This window comes from Nomascus leucogenys, chromosome 10 (assembly GCF_006542625.1).
Source record: "Nomascus leucogenys isolate Asia chromosome 10, Asia_NLE_v1, whole genome shotgun sequence".
Classification (NCBI taxonomy): domain Eukaryota; kingdom Metazoa; phylum Chordata; class Mammalia; order Primates; family Hylobatidae; genus Nomascus; species Nomascus leucogenys.
The window spans coordinates 537,970-557,008 of NC_044390.1; the positions used below are offsets into that span (position 1 = coordinate 537,970).

General features: G+C 51.6%; 2 protein-coding genes across 9 annotated transcripts in view; both read right to left on the minus strand.

Moving 5' to 3' along the window:
* Nucleotides 1-3,757: 3,757 nt before the first annotated feature.
* Nucleotides 3,758-12,869, minus strand: ZNF135 (zinc finger protein 135). 5 transcript variants are annotated; one of them, XM_012500133.2, is made up of 5 exons: nt 12,801-12,852; nt 12,087-12,153; nt 10,534-10,660; nt 8,716-8,811; nt 3,758-5,504 (listed from the first exon to the last, which is right to left on the minus strand). In XM_012500133.2, the coding sequence occupies exons 2-5, from the start codon at nt 12,117-12,119 to the stop codon at nt 3,784-3,786; spliced, it is 1,977 nt and encodes a 658-aa protein (XP_012355587.2). In that variant the 5' UTR covers nt 12,120-12,153; nt 12,801-12,852; the 3' UTR covers nt 3,758-3,783. The 5 variants fall into 5 exon arrangements, with proteins under 5 accessions (XP_012355587.2, XP_030675327.1, XP_004089149.2 ...); XM_030819467.1 differs by having other exon boundaries at nt 12,087-12,148; nt 12,801-12,841; XM_004089101.3 differs by lacking the exon at nt 12,087-12,153 and having other exon boundaries at nt 12,801-12,869.
* Nucleotides 12,870-14,192: 1,323 nt separating this feature from the next.
* ZSCAN1 (zinc finger and SCAN domain containing 1) overlaps nt 14,193-19,039 on the minus strand; it is a 29,762-nt gene continuing 24,915 nt past the window's right edge. For all 4 annotated transcript variants that reach the window (XM_030819471.1, XM_030819473.1, XM_030819474.1 and 1 more), the window contains one exon: nt 14,193-18,406. In XM_030819471.1, the coding sequence (XP_030675331.1) occupies nt 17,784-18,406 (623 nt within the window). In that variant the 3' untranslated portion in view covers nt 14,193-17,783. The remainder of the gene's footprint in view (nt 18,407-19,039) is intronic.

A 19,039-nucleotide genomic window follows, 5' to 3' on the forward strand; every position in this document is an offset into this window, starting at 1 on the left:
AGGACTGCAAAAGTGCATGTGCTAGATTCCATTTTTACTGAACCGAACTGGAATAGACTGGCCATAATCTCTTTCCTGAATGTAATGTTCTGTGATAAGAATAATATCCTAGGGAGCCTGAAATGAGTAGGCACCTGTCATTCCAATTACCTAAAGCAGCAGATCTTCCTAGCACATTTGGTTTCCTTGAGCACAAGATGCTACACAAGGATAGGAACACAGGGAAAGGCAGGAGGACACAGGTAGTAAAGGAAGGAGGACAAAACAGCTGACCAAAGACCAGGCTGTTGAGCTGCACCAGTACAGACACCAGCTGGCTACACGTGTCAAATGGGCACTTGAAATGTCGCTATGGTGAACTCTGAGATGTGATGAAAGTATAAGATGCACACTAGGCCGGGAGTGGTGGCTCATGCCTGTAATCCCAGCACTTTGGGAGGCCGAGGCGGGCGGATCACATGAGGTCAGGAGTTCGAGACCAGCCTGACCAACATGGAGAAACCCCATCTCTACTAAAACTACAAAATTAGCCAGGCGTGGTGGCACATGCCTGTAGTCCCAGGTACTCAGGAGGCTGAGGTAGGAGAATCACTTGAACCTGGGAGGTGGAGGTTGCAGTGAGCCAAGATTGTGCTATTGCACTCCAGTCTGGGTGACAGGGCAAGGCTCTGTCTCAAAAAAAAAAAAAAAAAAAAGATGCACACTAGATTCTGAAGATGTCACATAACAGAAAGAATGCAAATATCTCAGTAATTTTTCGTATTGACATGTTAAACTGCTAACATTTGAGATATATAGGGGTAAACGTTAGTTTCACCTGTTTCTTCTTGCATTTTTTCTTTTTGAGACAGTCTTGCTCTGTCATCCAGGCTAGAGTGCAATGGTGCAATCTTGGCTGACTGCTGCCTCCCAGGCTCAAGCAATTCTCGTGCCTCAGCCTCCCAAGTAGCTGGGATTACAGGTGCATGCCACTGCACCTGGCTAACTTTTGTATTTTTAGCAGAGACATGGTTTCGCCATGTTGGGCAGGCTGGCCTCAACTGATCTGCCCACCTCAGCCTCCCAAAGTGCTGGGATTACAGGCATGAGCCACTGTGCCTGGCTCTCTTCTTGCTTTTTAAATGGGGCTACAAGAATATTTAAAGTTATTTATATGACTTGCACGGTTTCAATGAGACAGTGCTGCTATGCACTGTGTACCCTGGCTTTCTCCAGTGGCTTTTATTTTTTTAGAGATGGTGTCTCGCCGTGTTGCCCAGGCTGGAGCACAGTGGCTATTCATAGGCACCATCCCACTAATGATCAGCATGGGAGTTTTTTTTTTTTTTTTTTTTTTTGAGGTTGAGTTTCACTCTTATCACATAGGCTGGAGTACACTGGCACAATCTAGGTTCACTGTAACCTCTGCCTCCCAGGCTCAAGTGATTCTCCTGCCTCAGCCTCCCAAATTGCTGAGATTACAAGCACGCACCACCGTGCCCAGCTAATTTTGTATTTTCAGTAGAGACGGGGTTTCACCATGTTGGCCAGGCTGGTCCTGGACTCCTGACCTCAGGTGATCTGCCCGCCTTGGCCTCCCAAAGTGCTGGGATTACAGATGTGAGCCCTACCAGCATGGGAGTTTTGACCTGCTCTGGTTCCCCCCTACATAGGCAAGCTGGTGGTCATCTGCTCCCAGGAGGTCATATTGACGCCAAACTTAGTGTGGACACCCAATCAGCAGAGCACACTACAGCCCAGAACTCCTGGGTTCAAGTGATCCTCCTGCCTCAACCTCCCAAGCAGCTGGGACTAGAGGCAGGTGCAGCCATGCCTGGCTCTCCAGTGGCTTGTAAATAACAAAGGCATTTATCCCAAGAGGCACTCCACAATCATACTGAGAAGCAATATTGGAAGACTATCTGCAACATGGTTTCCCCAAGAGAAATTTCAAGTAACTGGAAATTTACATCCCAGCATTGGGATTAGAAAAATCAAATTGATGGATGTAACCACAACTAACAGCTGATAACAAAAAACAGCCAATGCAATCAATTTCTTTTTTTTTTTTTTTGAGACAGAGTTTCACTCTTGTTGCCCAGGCTGGAGTGCAATGGTATGATCTCAGCTCACCGCAACCTCCATCTCCCAGGTTCAAGTGATTCTCTTGCCTCAGCCTCCCAATTAGCTAGGATTACAGGCATGCGCCACCACGCCTGGCTAATTTTGTACTTTTAGTAGAGATGGGGTTTCTCCATGTTGGTCAGGCTGGTCTTGAACTCCTGACCTCAGGTGATCCTTCCACCTTGGCCTCCCAAAGTGCTGGGATTACAGGCATGAGCCACTGCGCCTGGCCAGCCAATCCAATTTCTAATGAGGGCAGCAAGTCACCATTTAAAGGTTATAGTTGTCAGAAAGACTGCTATTTGTGGACTTAGGGTTTAACAAAATGTTAAATTGTATGAAAACAATGAAAAAGCAGTTTGAGAGGATTAACTTGAACATTTCCCAAAAAAGATGAATCTTGCAAAACAGAAGTTTCTAACATGAATTTGCTATTGCTTATAAGATGATGGTTTATCAAAGGAAAAATCTCCCTTTTTGTAAAACAAATATCTGTGTTTCTAAGCGAGTTCTGCAGAGAAATGTAGAGGGAGAACAGAGCAGCAAAAGCCATCTCAGAATCAGTGAGACTCTATGGAAGCAGCTTTACATTTTGAGTCTTCCCATACAAAGCTTTTCAATCTCATTGCATATAAAGATTAATTACAAAAATAATGCAGGGATAACTAAAAACCTGTTTATAGTACACTGATACTTTGTCATATGGAATTCCAATCTGTGACTGGCTGCCACGTACCCTGATCAAACAATATACACACAAACCAGACAGCTTTTTACTGAGACAGTCAGTATCCACAGTGATTCCATAAAGATGCCACTCTCATTTCTGGAACACTCTGCCATATTGTCATTTGGGAATGAATATCAGAGTCAACCTGTACCATTCATAAGCACTTTCCCCCCAAAAAATGTAATGTGCAATAATGGCAAATTCTGACTTCATTTGGTTCTTGTATATATGAAAGGCATTTGTTGGGTTTCTCACCAATTTGAACATCTCTGGTTTGGAATACGGTGAATCCTTGGACAAAAGCTTTCCCTGGATCCACTACACTTGTTCCATTTCTTTTTTGTAGGTTCTATTTTTATTTTTATTTTTATTTTTTGAGACGGAGTCTTGCTCTGTCTCCCAGGCTGGAGTGCAGTGGCGCGATCTCGGCTCACTGCAAGCTCCACCTCCCGGGTTCCCGCCATTCTCCTGCCTCAGCCTCTTCGAGTAGCTGGGACTACAGGCGCCCGCCACCACGCCCGGCTAATTTTTTTTTTTGTATTTTTAGTAGAGACCGGGTTTCACTGTGGTCTCGATCTGCTGACCTCGTGATCTGCCCGCCTCGGCCTCCCAAAGTGCTGGGATTACAAGCGTGAGCCACCGCGCCCGGCCTTCTTTTTTGTAGGTTCTATAACGTAGCACTAATGGGCGTTTGAGGCTGAAGGTCCTGAGTATTGATTATCTCCACATTTCCCTACTATTTGGATGCAGGGATGGATGACCTAGAGCTTGGTGGACTCCCATGGTCATTTCCCATCAGTGTGAACTCTCTGAGGGTGTCTGAGGGGAGTGCTGTGTGAAAAGGCTTGTGTATGAATATGTATTTCTCGTGTGTATGATTGGGTCAAATCTAGAAAGGGATGAGCTATGGCTTAAGGGCTTCCTATGTCCCCAGCACATGTGGAGTGGGTTTATCCAGTGTGAGTTCTCTGGTGCTTGGTAAGGGAGGAGCTGTGTGTAAAGGCCTTTCCACAGTCCCTGCATGCATATGGCTTCTCTCCTGTGTGGATCCTCCGGTGCTGAGTGAGGTGGGTGCTCTGTCTAAAGGACTTTCCGCAATCGTGACACTCATAGGGCTTTTCCCCAGTGTGCGTCCTTTCGTGCTGGCTGAGCGAGGAGCTGTGGCTGAAGGATTTCCCACACTCATTGCACCCATAGGGCTTTTCCTTGGTGTGAATCCTCTGGTGTTCGATGAGAAGGGAGCTCTGGCTGAAGGCTCTGCCACACTGGTTACATTCATAGGGTTTCTCTCCTGTGTGGATCCTCTGATGCTGAATGAGGGGAGCAAGCTGGCTGAAGGCTCTGCCACACTGGTTGCATTCGTAGGGCTTCTCCCCAGTGTGGATTCGCTGATGTTTGGTGAGGGACGAGCTGTGGCTGAACGCCTTGCCGCAGTCATTGCATTCATAGGGCTTCTCCCCTGTGTGTATTCGCTGGTGTTGGGTGAGGTGCGTGCTCTGCCGGAAGGCCTTCCCACACTGACTGCACTCATAGGGCTTCTCTCCTGTGTGTGTCCGCTCATGCTGGCTGAGTGAGGAGCTGTGGCTGAAGGTTTTCCCACACTCGTTGCATCCATAGGGCTTCTCTCCCGTGTGAATCCTCCGATGCTCGGTCAGGAGTGTGCTCTGACTGAAAGCTTTCCCACACTCACTGCACTCATAGGGCTTTTCTCCTGTGTGGGTCCTCTGGTGCTGAATCAGTGGTGTGATCTGGGTGAAGGCTTTTCCACACTCATGGCACTCGTAGGGCTTCTCCCCTGTGTGGATTCGCTGGTGTTTGGTCAAGGACGAGCTGTGGCTGAAGGCCTTGCCACACTCACCACACTGATAGGGTTTCTCCCCAGTGTGGATTCGCAGATGCTGGGTGAGGTGGATGCTTTGCCGGAAGGCTTTCCCGCACTCACTGCACTCGTAGGGCTTCTCGCCTGTGTGAGTTCGCTCGTGCTGGCTGAAGGAGGACCTAAAGCTGAAGGATTTCCCACATTCACTGCACTCATAGGGCTTCTCGCCTGTGTGAGTTCTCTGGTGCTGGATCAGTGGGGCAATTTGGTTGAAGGTCCTCCCACACTGAGTGCATTTATAGGGTTTCTCCCCAGTGTGGATTCTCTGGTGTTTGGTAAGTGCCGAGCTGTTCCGGAAGCCTTTTCCACATTCGTGACATTCGTAAGGTCTCTCTCCTGTGTGCGTCCGGTGGTGTTCGATAAGTGCTGAGCTGTGACTAAAGGCCTTTCCGCATTCCTGACATTTGTAGGGTTTCTCTTTCACACAGGTTTTCTGTAGAGCATTTGGGTCTGGCTTCTCCCTTTTTCCACTTGTTCCCCACATGTGGGGGCCTTGTCTTTGAGGAGTCATTGGTTGATGTGGGAGATCAGGGTTCAGACTTACATTTTCCCCAAACCCATTCCTCTGCCACTGCTCCTGAACAGGCGTCTTCACAGGCGTGAAGGCCACCGGTGCTGCCAGGCTCTCTAGGCTCTCACAACTCCATTCCCAGTGGCCCTCAGTGTCCTCACCCCTGCAGTACCACAGACCATCCCACAGGAATCTTTCTACCAAGATGACATTGTTGGATATTTCTTCAGAGATGCCTTGCTTTAGAACCGACAGTTTGACTTTGGGTCTAGTTTCCAAGTCTGAAAGAAGCAAAAACTGGAAATGTCCCTTAATCTCTGTTCCACGGCAAAAGAGTTTGTGGTGAGATGGGAAGAGGAAGGATAAAACTAATGATTTTGAAATGTTCAAGGTTCGAGTAGCTTTGACCATTTAAAAATATAGTTTTGCAAACCAGGAAAGGAAGAGAGGGAAACACAGAATAAGGAAGAGGAAAATAAGAAATAAGGAAAGGAAGAGGAAAGAACAGAATAAGGAAAGGAAGAGAAGAGGGAGGAAAAAACAGTTGGCACAAGGAGTATGAATGCAGTCTGTGAGGGGAGCACAGAGGAGGATGCAGAGGGGATGCCCAGGAGAGAGCACTCAGATGCACAGAGGCACTGGACTTGGAAAGAACAGTGTGGCACCCTGGCCCCAGCTACAGTGGCCTCCACAATGCCAGGTGGCAACAGAGAAAAAGGTGCTGCATGGGGAAAGTTGGCTGACACCCAGCTTCTTCCTGGCAGCATATGCTGTTGTGCCACCTCACTCTAGATGTAAAGGAAACTATCTGCTCCCCACAAACAGGAATAGCTGCAATGTGCATCACTAAGAGGAAGAAAAATGACCTGTGGCGTATTAGAGTACTTTGGTCTGCCTTATTTTGTCCGTTTCACTAACTGGGAACCCCTTGAGGGTAGGGGTTTCTGTTCACCTTGCTTACCACTGTATCTATAGCCCACAGCAAGAGCTCAATATACATGCTTAATGAATGAACAAATGCATTCCCTCCTCTTCCTTCGTGGCAGGACTCTCTTTTTGCCCTGGTACCCAGCCCTCTCTGCACAGCCATGACCTGGGTGCGTGCTGCCCCTACCCTGACCCCACAGTGGCCTAGAGGTGTGATGTGGGCACTTTCCCCATATTGTTATGTTTCAGTGAAAAGTTCAATTAAAAAAAAAAAGTTAAGCCAGGAGTGAATGGCAGAATAGTGGCTTCCCAAGATGCCCACATCCTAACCCTAGAACCTGTATGTTTCCAATTACATGGGAGGGAGGAATTAAGGTTGCTAATCAGCTAACATTAAGATAGAGAAATTACACTGGATTATCCGGGTGGACCTGTGTAATCACGAGGGTCCTTAAATGGGGAAAAAAGGCAGAAGGGTCAGAGTCAGAGTGAATATGATGTGTGACTTGACCAGGCCTTGCTGGCTGTGAAGATGGACAAGGCCATAGCCAAGGAATGTGGGTGCCTCTAGAAACTGAAAAATGCAAAGAAATGAATTGTTAGCCAGACACAGGGCCTCGTGCCTGTAATCTCAACACTTTGGGCAGCTGAGGCGGGAGGACTCCTTGAGCCCAAGAGTTCAAGACATACCTGGGCAAAATGACGAGACCTTGTTTCTACAAAAAATAAAAAAAAATTAGCCGGGCATGGTGACACACCTGTAGTCTCAGCTACTCAGGAGGCTGAGGCAGGAGGATCACCTGAGCCCAGAAGGTCAAGGTTGTTGTGAGCCATGATCATACCACTGGACTCCATCCTGGGCAAGATAGCAAGACCCCATCTCTTAAAAAAACAAAAAGGAGAGAAAGAAAGAAATGGATTCTTCCCTTCCCTAGAGCCTCCAGTAGGAATGATGCCCTGCTGACATCTTTATTATATCCCAGGTAGACCCATTTTGGACTTCTGATCTCCTGAACTTTAAGATAATTTGCTTTGCTTTATGCTACGAAGTGTAGTATTGTTGACCCTTGAACAATGAGGGGGCTAGGGCCACTGACCCCAGTACAATCGAAAATCTGTGTATAGCTTTTGACTCCCCAAAAACTTAACTAATAGCTTACTGTTGACCATACTGATAAAATAAATAGTTAACACTTTGTTTTTTTTGAGACGTGGTCTTGCTCTGTCACCCAGGCTGGAGCACAGTGGCGTGATCTTGGCTCACTGCAACCGCCGCCTCCTAGGTTCAAGTAGTTCTCCTGCCTCAGCCTCCTGAGTAGCTGGGACTACAGGAGCGTGCCACCATGGCCAGCCAATTTTTGTGTGTGTGTGTGGTTTTTGTTGTAGAGACGGGGTTTCACCATGTTGGCCAGGCTGGTCTTGAACTCCTGACCTCAAATGCCACCTGCCTTGGCCTCTAAAAGTGCTGGGATTATAGGTGTGAGCCACTGCTCCCAGCCCTTAGTTAACATAGATTTTGTATATGTATTATATAATGTGTTCTTAAAGTAAGCTAAAGAAAATGCTATTTAAAAAAATCATAAGGAAGAGAAAATATATTTACTATGCATTAAATGGAAGTGGACCACCATAAAGATCTTCATCCTCGTTGTCTTCACAGTGAGTAGGCTGAGGAGTAGGAGGAGGGGTTGGTCTTGCTGTCTCAGGGGCGGCACAGGCAGAAGAAGTTCCATGTATAAATGGACCCACACAGTTCAAACCCATGTTATTCAAGGGTCAGTTGTAACTTGTTGCAGGAGGAGCAATAGGAAACTAATATATTGGGTAAGGGCTGACTGGTATCGATGTGGAGGGACCCTACTGTGACCCGTTCCCACACTGGCCATCCCTCCTGGACTCTGGTTACAGGTCACTCTTCCCACCTGATGCCAATGGGAAATTGTCTGTCAGCGGGCTGGGATACCTCTGCTACCTACCAATCACCCTACAGGCACATGGCAGGGCCCAGCCTGGATCCACTGACCCACAGACACATGAGTTATAAACAATTATTTGGTTTAAACCACTGAGGTCAGAGTGCTTTTCCTACGCAAGAGCTGACTGATGCATGACTTCAGGCCTTTGCACCTGCTGTTTCCTCTGCCTGAAATACTACTGTTCGCTCAGACTGCCTCATGGCTCAGGCTTCAGGTCACATGTCACCTCCTTGGAGAGGCTATCCCTCATCTCTCTGCTAGTCTCCTCACCCCCTCATCTCTCTGCTAGTCTCCTCTACCTCATTGCTCATTTTCTCGGCATTCATCACAATCTGTAATCGTCCAACTTGTTCTATTATTATTATTTTACCGATTTATTGTTTGTTTCCCCCACTCCCTCACCAAGAATATAAATTCAGTGGAGATGAGGACTTGGTGTCATCACTCACAGCAAAATGGGTGCTTGGTAAATCCTCACTAAGACTGAGTAGTAAATTTGCTGTGAAGAATTAGAGAGCAGATGCAGAGGGAGAAACCAGGAAGCAAGCATGGACAGGCTTCTCTCAGCCCCGAAGGGCTCCCATCTCACCTGGGTACACGCCTTGGGGAAGTCCAGAGTCCACCGCCTGCAGCTCTGCCTCTTGCTCCAGCAGGGAGATGACATTCAGCTTCAGTAACCAATGTGCTGCTCAGGGAGAGACCCATAGAGTGAGCATTTGTATCCCATGACCCTTCCTGAGCCTCAGCCCATTCCACCTTTGGTCTTCCAGATCCCAGATGGCTGGGGCCCCCCAAGTAACTTCAGCTGTCATACCCACAGCCCTGGATGTTCCTCAGGGACTCATTCCCCTACTCTCAGTCCCTGACCCTACCCCTAGTTCTGGGGTGGACATGTGACCCAAGCCTGGACAATCAGAACTCTGGTTCCTCCCCTGCCCGCTGGCATCAATGATCACTGTGAAGAAGACCTGGCAGCCAAACCAGGACAACCCTGGGACACAAACCCTGTCTTTTCTGCTAGTCTTGGTCGCAGGAAAGGCACCCCAGGCAGTTGTCTTGTCACCTCCAGAGGAGCCTCTCTGGAAATGAAGCCAGAAAGAGATTGCTATGGTATGAATGTCGGTGTCCCCCTAAAATTCAGACTATGCGTAGTGGCTTATGTCTGTAATTCCAGCACTTTGGGAGGCTGAGGTGGGAGGATCACTTTAGCCTAGAAGCTTGAGGGCAGCCTGGGCAACACAGTAAGGTCCCGTCTCTACAAAAATTTTAAAAATTAGCTAGGTGTGGTGGTATGCACCTATAGTCCCAGCTACTTGGGAGACTGAAATGGGAGGTTTACTTGAGCCAGGAGGTTGAGTGTGCAGTAAGTATGACTGTGCCACAGCACTCCACCCTGGGCAAGAGAACAAGACCCTGTTTCTTAAAAATAAAAAAGGTTCAGGCCGGACGCAATGGCTCACGCCTGTAATCCCAGCACTTTGGGAGGCTGAGGCGGGTGGATCACGAGGTCAGGAGATCGAGACCATCCTGGCTGACACGGAGAAACCCCGTCTCTACTAAATATACAAAAAAAAAAAAAAATTAGCCAGGCGTGGTGGCGGGCACCTATAGTCCCAGCTACTCAGGAGGCTGAGGCAGGAGAATGGTGTGAACCCGGGAGGCAGAGCTTGCAGTGAGCCGAGATCGCACCACTGCACTCCAGCCTGGGCAACACAGCGAGACTCTGTCTCAAAAATAAAAAATTAAAAAATAAATAAAAAAGGTTCAAACGTTAGAACATAATACCTACTGTGATAGTGTTGAGGTGGGGCCTTGGGGAAGTGATTAATTCATGAGGGCTCCACTCATGAATGGGATCAGTGCCCTTATAAAAGAAGCTTGAGAGAGCTCCTTTGCCCCTTATGGCATGTCAGGACACAGGACGAAAGTGCCATCAGTGAGGAGCAAGCCCTCACCAAACACTGAATTTGCTGACACCTTGATCTTAGGCTTCCCAGCCTCCAGAACTGTGAGCAACAAATATCTATTGTTTAAAATTACCCAGTCTAAGGTATTTTAGCAGCCCTAACAGACTAAGACAGAAGTGCAGAGGGAGGTGTTGAAGAAGGAGGGGCTCCTGACAGCTCTACAGAAGACCCTGGTCTACCCTGGGATTCTGTAGTCTTCAGACCCAGTGTGTTTCCCTCACCTCATGCTTCTCTGCTTCTGTTGATTTCAGGTTGAGTCAGACTTGCTAATATTGGTCTTAATTGATATTTCCTACATTAAAACAGTCAGGTTCTTAAAGCCCAAGACATACAGCCCCAGGCATTTGCTTTTAAAGCTCAGTCCTATAAATATTTAACCTAGTAGAATCAGAATCCATGTCAGGGACAGATCATCAGATAAGACATGGGTGTGGCCTTACCCACAGAGACCAGAAGCCTGAAGGTGTCTAGCATTACATCACGGTACAGGGTCCTCTGGGCAGGCTTCAGCTGCCCCCACTCCTCCTGGCTGAATTCCACTACCACGTCCTCAAAGGTCACTTGCTCCTGAAACATCACACGAGTGTTCTCAGCCAAGCCAACCCTGGCACTGGCTGCTGGTGGGGTAGCTGGTAAATGCCCGCCAGCCTGGGTCAGATGGAGTTCTCTTTGGTCTGGGGTTTTGGGTCAGGTTTTTCTGTGGGGCCTGGAGGGGGGCCCTGCTGATGAGGAGGAGGATCTTAGAATCTAAGGCGTCATGCCCGTTTCCAATAATTCGTCTCTTGAAATAAGAAATGGAGGGAGCCAACAATAAAGGAGTGGACCAGCCCGGCATGGTGTCGCATGCCCGTGGTCCCAGCTGCTCAACAGGCTGAGGTGGGAGGATCACCTGAGCACCTAAGTTTGAAGCACAGTGAGCCATGATTGCATCACTGCACTTCAGCCTAGGGGATAAACAAAGTTATAAAGCTAGTAGTAGAAGTCTAAAGACTCAATCTGGGTGGTTTTTTTTTTTTTTTTCCCGATAGGGAGTCTCGCTCTGTCGCCCAGGCTGGAGTGCAGTGGCATGATCTTGGCTCACTGCAAGCTCCGCCTCCCAGGTTCACGCCATTCTCCTGCCTCAGCCTCCTGAGTAGCTGGGACTACAGGCGCCCACCACCACGCCCGGCTAATTTTTTTTTTTTGTATTTTTAGTAGAGACGGGGTTTCACCGTGTTCACCAGGATGGTCTTGATCTCCTGACCTCGTGATCCGCCCGCCTCGGCCTCCCAAAGTGCTGGGATTACAGGCGTGAGCCACCGCGCCCGGCCAAATCTGGGTTTGTTTTTTAATTTTTTAGAGACAGGGTCTCACTGTCATTCAGGCTGGAGTGCAGTGGCACATCATGGCTCACTGCAGCCTCCAACTCCTGGGCTCAAGCAATCCTCCCCCGTAGCTGGGATTACAGCTACAAGCCACCGCACCAGTCCCCTTGTACGGGTTTTCTGACATTCCTACAGGAGGCTGGTTTCTTCTGGTGGCTTATGGGTGGGGTTAATGTCATCATAAAAAGGCAAGTTCCGCCCCCTTGGCCTCCATGATGTCTGAGGAAGCGGCACTCCATGCGCCATCTTGGAGCGCAGAGCATGCTAAGGCCTTCAACTTCAGACTGCAGAGCCGGGGCACCTACAATTGTCTGACATCACCCAGCCTCAGGTATGCAGTGACGGCCGCACAAACATAAAGCCCACTCAGACAGGGACCCGTGCCCGCTGACCTCCAGCGCAGCGTGGGCGGTCCTTTCAGAGGCAGGCTATGGTTGGGGAGCTTGGCGCGGAACAGGAGGCCGGGCACGAGTAGGGGCCGGACACGCAAGTAGGGGCCGGGCACAAGGAGGAGGCTGCGCGCGAGTAGGGACGGGGTGCAAAGAGGAGGCCGGGCGTGAGAAGGCCGCACGCGAGGACGAGGCCGGGCACGAGGTGGAGGACACGCGCAAGGAGGCCGAGATTCTCACCGGGTCTGTGGAGACGCGCAGCCCAGGGGTCATGCCCTGGCTTCTGGCAGGAACGGCTGGCCCTGCTCTGTGGGAAAGGGGAGGTGAGCAGCGGGGCAGGCAGAGTCGGTGCTCAGGTCCCCAAGCCGCGGAACTGCGCCAGAGCCTGGGGAGCTCCGCGGAGAGCCGTCCAGGGCCCCGCGTACCCGTTTAAGCGCCTGCTGTGTATGGGGCGGCCGTCCGCTCGGGGAAGGGCAGCCTAGGGTTTTCCTGCCTGAGGGAAGCTGAGGGCCTGGCGGGTGCCGACACACGTCTGCTGCGCAGACTCTGGGCCTTAATGCTACAGTGATAAGGGCCTGGTGGTTGCGGTCCCCTGGCCCTGGACACTATGCCTCAGTTTCTCTCTTCATTAACAAAGGTGGCGGCCCAGTGCCCGGTGTGGGGCAGAGGTGGGGCCAGGGGCGGGGCGCGCGTTCCCTCAGGGGCCGTCGGAGCAGCTCCAGGCCAGCTGGGCATTGGGCCCCGCCCTCCTCTCAGACTAGGGATGCCCCCCAAAGTCTGCCCCTGACAGCCCCGAAACGGCCTTCCCCAGGCCCCCGGCAGCATAACGGACTCCACACGGACGCGCGCTGCTGGCAACTCGCCCCGCCAGGGCCCCAGGAAGATCCCCGGACCCCCCGCACCCGGCCCGGCCCGGCCTGGCCTCCCCTCCCCCGCCTCGCCGGCCTAGCTCACCCTCCTGACTGCGAGACAAAGGCCGCAGCACCGGCAGCCGACACTGCGCCTGCGCGCGCCTAACTCCATTTCCCAGAGAGCCGCGCGCGCATTTCCGGCTGCCCTCCCCCACCTCGCTCTCGCCGTCTGCGTTCGTGGGCTCTCAGTGCTGCTGGAGCTGGAGTGACTGGGCCTGGTGAAACAGGGCACTGGGTGCCTGGGCACCAACGCGGGATAAGGGCCGCTTGGAAGGCCGTGAGCTCCCGGCGTGACCACACAGGCTTTTGTGTTGGAAACTCTACCGTCAGCTTTACTGCTGCAAACAAAGCAATGATTTTTCAAAACACATACTTTCAACCAAAACATTCAACAAGATCGCACACACGGGAGTCTTTGCGTTTTCCACACTGAGGCAGCCGTGGAGACTTCCCACTGTATTTATTAAATGGTTACAAGGAACGTCACGTGCAAGACACTAACAATTATGACGACTTTGGGCATTGCTAGGTAATTGTCAAAATTGTGCATTTGAACAGCAGCATAATATTCAAAGCTGGTGTGCCCTCGCTGACGCGAAATGAATTGTCATTTTCTGAACATTCACCAAAGCCTGCCAGGCGCTAGGCCCAGGTTCAGCAGCACACAATAGTGAAGCCCCCATTCAAGCCGGCTTCGTTTCACCAGCGTAGGTCATAGGTCCATGGAGCAGCGAGGCCAGAGGAGCTGGGAAAGCCAGGGCCGAGCCTTGTGCTTTTGCCCTTTTAAGGGAGGACTGATTAATTCCAATCAGCCTGGGCTTGGGAGCTGTATTTGAAGCAGAGGAAAAGTTTTAAGACGGGCATTTTTTCTTTGACTGAAACAACTGAAAACAGCAGAGAACACAATACGAATTCTCATACCACACACAGATGCTTGAAAAGATTTGGCTGGTTAACACATAAGTTAAGACTTTAAATTTCATAAGCCCTAAAACAGTGGCAATTATGAAGAGATATAATGGCTCAAAATCATAATGCACTGATGTAAACAAAGCAAAGGCAAGCTTCTTGGCTTTTAAGGGTGTCCTGTACATTCCAAGAACTGTAAAGCCCCACATTTGCGACCGTCGCACTGAAAGCTAGCCTGCTTTTCACTCTACTGCAGTAAAGAGGCTTTCCTTCATACATAAAATGCCATTTTTCAGTTCTCTCACTCACAAACCCAAATGCCACAAAACATTTTTTTGTGTATTTTTTTCTTTCACAAAATGTATACTCTTTTGTCCCCCCCCCCCCCCCCAACCGTTTCCTTTTACTGGATCAAAAGGTATGAACACAACTCATGGTGAAGTCTTTTTCCCAAACAGTCTGATAGTCCTGGTGAGAAGCTGTCAGTGGTGCCACACTGAGCCTGCTCAGCCCTGATGGTGGCTAGGCGGCCCTGCCCAGCTCCCTCAAACTTGCCCCTCTCTTTCCTTCCTCAGACCTTCTGATCCTTGGTTTTTCCCAGCCAGGTTTCTAAACCGCACATGCCTGCAGGGGCGGGCTCTTTCTACAGGGGCAGGTGCTGCTTGGCTCCAGCTAAGTGGGGTTGTGTGGACTGGTAAGCCAAGCGTCCCAGGTCTGGATTTCTCTAGAGAACCCAGAGATCAGGATTTCTGTGTGAAATCTCTTGATTTTTAAAAGCTGGTAGGGCTTTCAAAGGCTTTAATAACACTCTACCAGTCAAATAAGATGAGCTGGAGGCTACTCTGGTGCTGCCCTTGCTGTGGTCTGAACCTCCTGCTTTCTCTTGTAACCGCTGGCTGGGCCCCTCCCAGCTCCTTCTTGGCTTCCTGTACGGATCTCCAAGCAGAGCACTGCTGGTTGCCTCTCTGTGGCCTGGGACAGGACCCCCCACCATGAGCAGGTGGGCTGCACATCAGTGCAGCTTCCAAGCAATCCTGCAATCACAGCATGGATAGCAGAACTGTGTCATGCTGTATGTTAATGTTTAAAAAGTTAATCTGTTCAACACATACATTTAAAATATACTGTAACAGTTACAGCTCCCTGGACATATTTCTCCCTTTAAAAAAAAAAATCTTTTTGAGAGCTTCAAAACCTAGCAGCGTCCAGCCCTCCTCTGACCCAAGAGACCCTGGCTGCCAGGGAGAAAGGTGGCCTGTGAGACTCCGGTCTTCCAGAGCATTAAGTGCCCAGGGCTGGGCTCACAGCTCCTGTGACAAGGGCTGGAGGACAGGATACTGGGGCACATCGTAATGGGGGTGTTGGGGTCTTTGGGGGGTGCTGGCAGAGGAAGGCACAGGGCAAGGGAGGCATGCTGAGGTGTTGGGGCTTCCATAGCTGGGGTGAACCTAAAGAGAAGAGAGGGGCTAGTGCTCTGTCTCACTGCAGCTCGGGCAGGGTCTTGGGACTGGGCAAGTTAGGTGAAGACCACCACATGGTGGCTTTCGTGAGTTGCAGCAGCTGCCACGACTGGTCCAGGACCCTGGGCCAAGTCCTTGATTCTGTCAGCCAAGGTGTAGCAAGTTGAGAGTGGCCCTCAAGGGAGGGCCCACCTCCCCTCAGAGGTTGAGGGAGGCTTCCCCTGCTGGAAACTGCAGCCCACAATGGTGTCTCAGTGTCTCCACGGGACTTGCCCTCACTCATTGAGTCACTCATCCCTTCACTCTGTAGGGCTTGTTGTATCTGGGTGTGGTCAAGTATGGCAGTGGAGACTGTTCTAGGCACAGGAGGAGGCCAGGGTGAGAGGCAGTGTGGAGTTAGGTGGAGACACAGTGAGTTAAGGACACCAGCCTCCACCATCCCAGTGCTGGGGGCTGTGGAGGCAGCAGGGGCCGCAAAGGACACGTTGGAGCTGCCCTGCTGGGCTTTGTCTTTTCAGTGTCTGCATTTTAGAGGGACCCTGTTGGCTGCAGGATGGGGATGGGGCAGAGGGAACGGGCTGGAGGCAGAGTTTGCTTAGAGGCAGCTGCAGGCATTCAAGAAATGGGGAGAGAGCCGGGGGCTGATGGTGCAGAGGAGAAAAGAGAACTGAGAGAGGTTGGGAGCTGAGTTCCCAGGGCAATCAAAAATCCTTGTGGGGCCTTGGAAGGTGGTGGTCCCTCTGAGGGGAGTGGGAACCCCAGAGGGGAGGCAGTTTGCGTGTTTTTGTTGTTGTTTTTTGTTTTTGCACAAAGGAAGATGAGTTATTCGGACAAACTCAATTGGAGAACTGAGGGACACCAGATAGATGTCTCTGGGGCCAGCCCAGGTGGGCTGGAGCCCGACTGATGCCTTGTGTTGAATGGCACCCACTTCTTGTGCAACTCTGGCACCAACAAACTGAGCTGTGATTGTGCCTCCAGCAGCTGGAGACTGAGATGGAAACGGCATGGAACGAGCCCCTGGCTCCCAACAAGTGGGGGCACTTGGGAGAGCTATCTCTACACATCCCGTTGTCCGAGACGATCAATCTGTACCTGAGAGAAGGCTCGGGGGGGCTTCCGAGAGTAATGGGCTGACTGCGGGGCCAAGACCCCACTCTCCATCCTGAGCTCGGTAGAAGAAGCTCCTCCTTTGCAGGATGAGAGAGAAGGTGCCAGGAGGGGAGCTGGAGCCCACCAGCAATTAAGGCATAGGATAGAGCCAGGAGCCCCCAGTGGGGACTGCAGGGAAAAGCTGGGGATGCTGGAGGGAGCCGGGAAGCAAGGTCCGGAGGCCCGGTTAGGGGGCGCTCCGAGAAGGCAAGCGTGAGAAGGCAAGCGCGGCAGCGAGGATGAAGTGAAGGCAGCGGCAGGTCCGTGGGAGCTGCACAGCCCGAGAGGGCCGTCGGGGACAGAGGCCGAGAGTGGGGGCAGCTTGGTTGAGAAGCAGCAGCAGGCGGATGTGACGTGGGTAAGTCCAAAGGCTTTTGATTTAGAAGGCGACTTGGAAAAATGTCTCTGCCTGTGCGGATTCACAGTCAGCCCAACACTGTGTTTCCAAGTGAAGTTGGGAGGAGAAAAAGAAAAAGGCAAAAACTTTTAAGGCTTTTGCTTGAAAGGGGACAAGTGTCCGACAACAATGAGTTGGGGACGGGTGAGAAGCCGAGTCCGAGGCTGGCTCCCCGCTGTGACGTCACCGCCTGCCCACACTCTGCTCCAGCCTAGCAGGAGAGGCGGACCCACTCTTTGGGAACCATCTGGTTCTTCCTGGCAGACCAGAAAGCCAGATTTTTATGGTTTAAACAAATGTTGGCGTCTATCTAAAAAAAAATCCTTCTGTAAGTCAAACAAAATATAGGCAGGTCAGTTTTGGGCAGGCCTAACGACTGCGCCTGAAATAGAGACAGGAAGCAGATTCTGGTCGTCAGGGCAGGCAGGAACGGCAAAGGCGTGCTGAGGCCTGTGGGCTCTTTCTGGGTGAGACGTCTTTGGAGCTAGAGAGTGCTGGTAGTTGCACAGTGTTGTGAATGTGCTTAATGCCACCGAACTGTTCATTTTTAATGACTGAAATGGTAAATTTTATGTTGCATGTACTTTACCCAAAAAAGGAAAAAAACAAAACCCTGTTTATCTGTTAGGTTCCAAGGGGGCTGAGCTGGCAGGAGGGCAGCCGGGGTCAGCTGTACCCTTCTCTGGAGTTGGAGCTGCCCAGGCTGGCTCCCGCCCTCATGGCCTCAGGGATATCCACAGTGAAATGAAAACCCAGCGGCAGAATCTGCCGCTGAGTCAGGTGCTCACAGGGAGACCTGGACAAGGCTTCTGAAAGATGAGACGTGAATGAAACTCCTCTTCAAGCCACTTGCAAAACAACAATGTGCAGGACTGACCAGGCTATGCTGTGGAACTGCTGCTTCTCAGCTGAGATCCTGGGAAGCCCCATCCCGTGCTCGGCTTCAGAGCAGATGTCCAGGATCTTCCGAGAAACAGCCTGTGTCCTTCAAGAGGAGTCCCAAGGTGGCCGGGGGTTGGTGGGGCTGGGGGATGTCCCTCATCTTCTGGGGCCCATCAGCTCCCCCAAGGGACTCAGGGCCGGGTGGCCGAGGCCCAAGGCTGGCCATTCACATGTGGCCATGGACCGTGTGGAGCTTCTGGTGGTCAATGAGGTGGACCATCCAGGGGAAGGCCTTCCCGCAGACGCTACACTGGAAGGGTCTCTTGGGGCTGCGAGGGGCCACTGGGCCCTGGGCTCCATCCCTGGGTGGGACGGACTCCCGGGGGCCCTTGCTCCGGGGGGCTTTCTTCCTGGGTGGCTCCAGCAGGTGGATCTTGCCATGCTCTGTGAGGACGGAGCTGTGCAGGAAGACCTTGCCACACTCGGGGCATGGAAAGGGCCCTTCCTCGCGATGGGTCTTCTGGTGCTCGATGAAGTGGGTGACCCAGGTGAAGACCATCCCGCAGTCGGCACACTGGAAGGGCCGCCCACCTCGGGGCAGACGCGGCGCTGCCGAGATGCCTGCAACAGCCTCTTGGGTACCACCTTTGGTGTGCTTGAGGGATGGCTGGTGGCGGCCGCTCTGGTCAGTGTTCCTGTTTCTCCTTCGGGGACTGATTCTCTGAGCACTCGGACCCTTGGGGCCTGAGATCACAGTCCCTTCTGCCCGCAGGTCTGAGGAGGGCCCTGTGAGAAGGTCCTCAGGCTCGTCCCAGATACTCGGCTTCAGAGGCAGGCGGGCCCGGGACCCTGTGGAGGGCGAGGGAGATGGGTCACCTGTAGTGAGTGGATGGCCTTGGCATCTCCCTGTGCCCTCCCTGTGCTCCCTGTGTCCTTTCTGTGCCCCAGAGGACCCCAGTGACTGAGCCAAGTCCAGGCCCTTCCTCTGCTCAATACGGCTCCTGTGCCCTCTGTTCTGTCCTTTAAGATACAAGAGCACATGTGGCCGGTGCAGTGGCTCACGCCTGTAATCCCAGCACTTTGGGAGGCCGAGGAGGGTGGATCATGAGGTGAGGAGTTTGAGACCAGCCTGACCAACATGGTGAAACCCCGTCTCTACTAAAATACAAAAATTAGCCAGGCGTGGTGGTGTGTGCCTGTAATCCCAGCTACTCAGGAGGCTGAGGCAGGAGAATCTCTTGAACCCAGGAGGCGGAGGTTGCAGTGAGATCGCGCCACTGCACTCCAGCCTGGGCAACAGAGCAAGACTCTGTCTCAAAAAAAAAAAAAAAGGGGCACATGTTTTGGGAGCAGATCCCACAGCACTGGCCCCTTGTTCCTACCTGGCTGGCCCTCTGGGTAACCCCGTGCTCCAACACTCTCAGACTGTCTGCCTTGGCTGCCGTTCAGGTGGGGAGGCTGAGGCCCTTCTCGTGGGGTGAA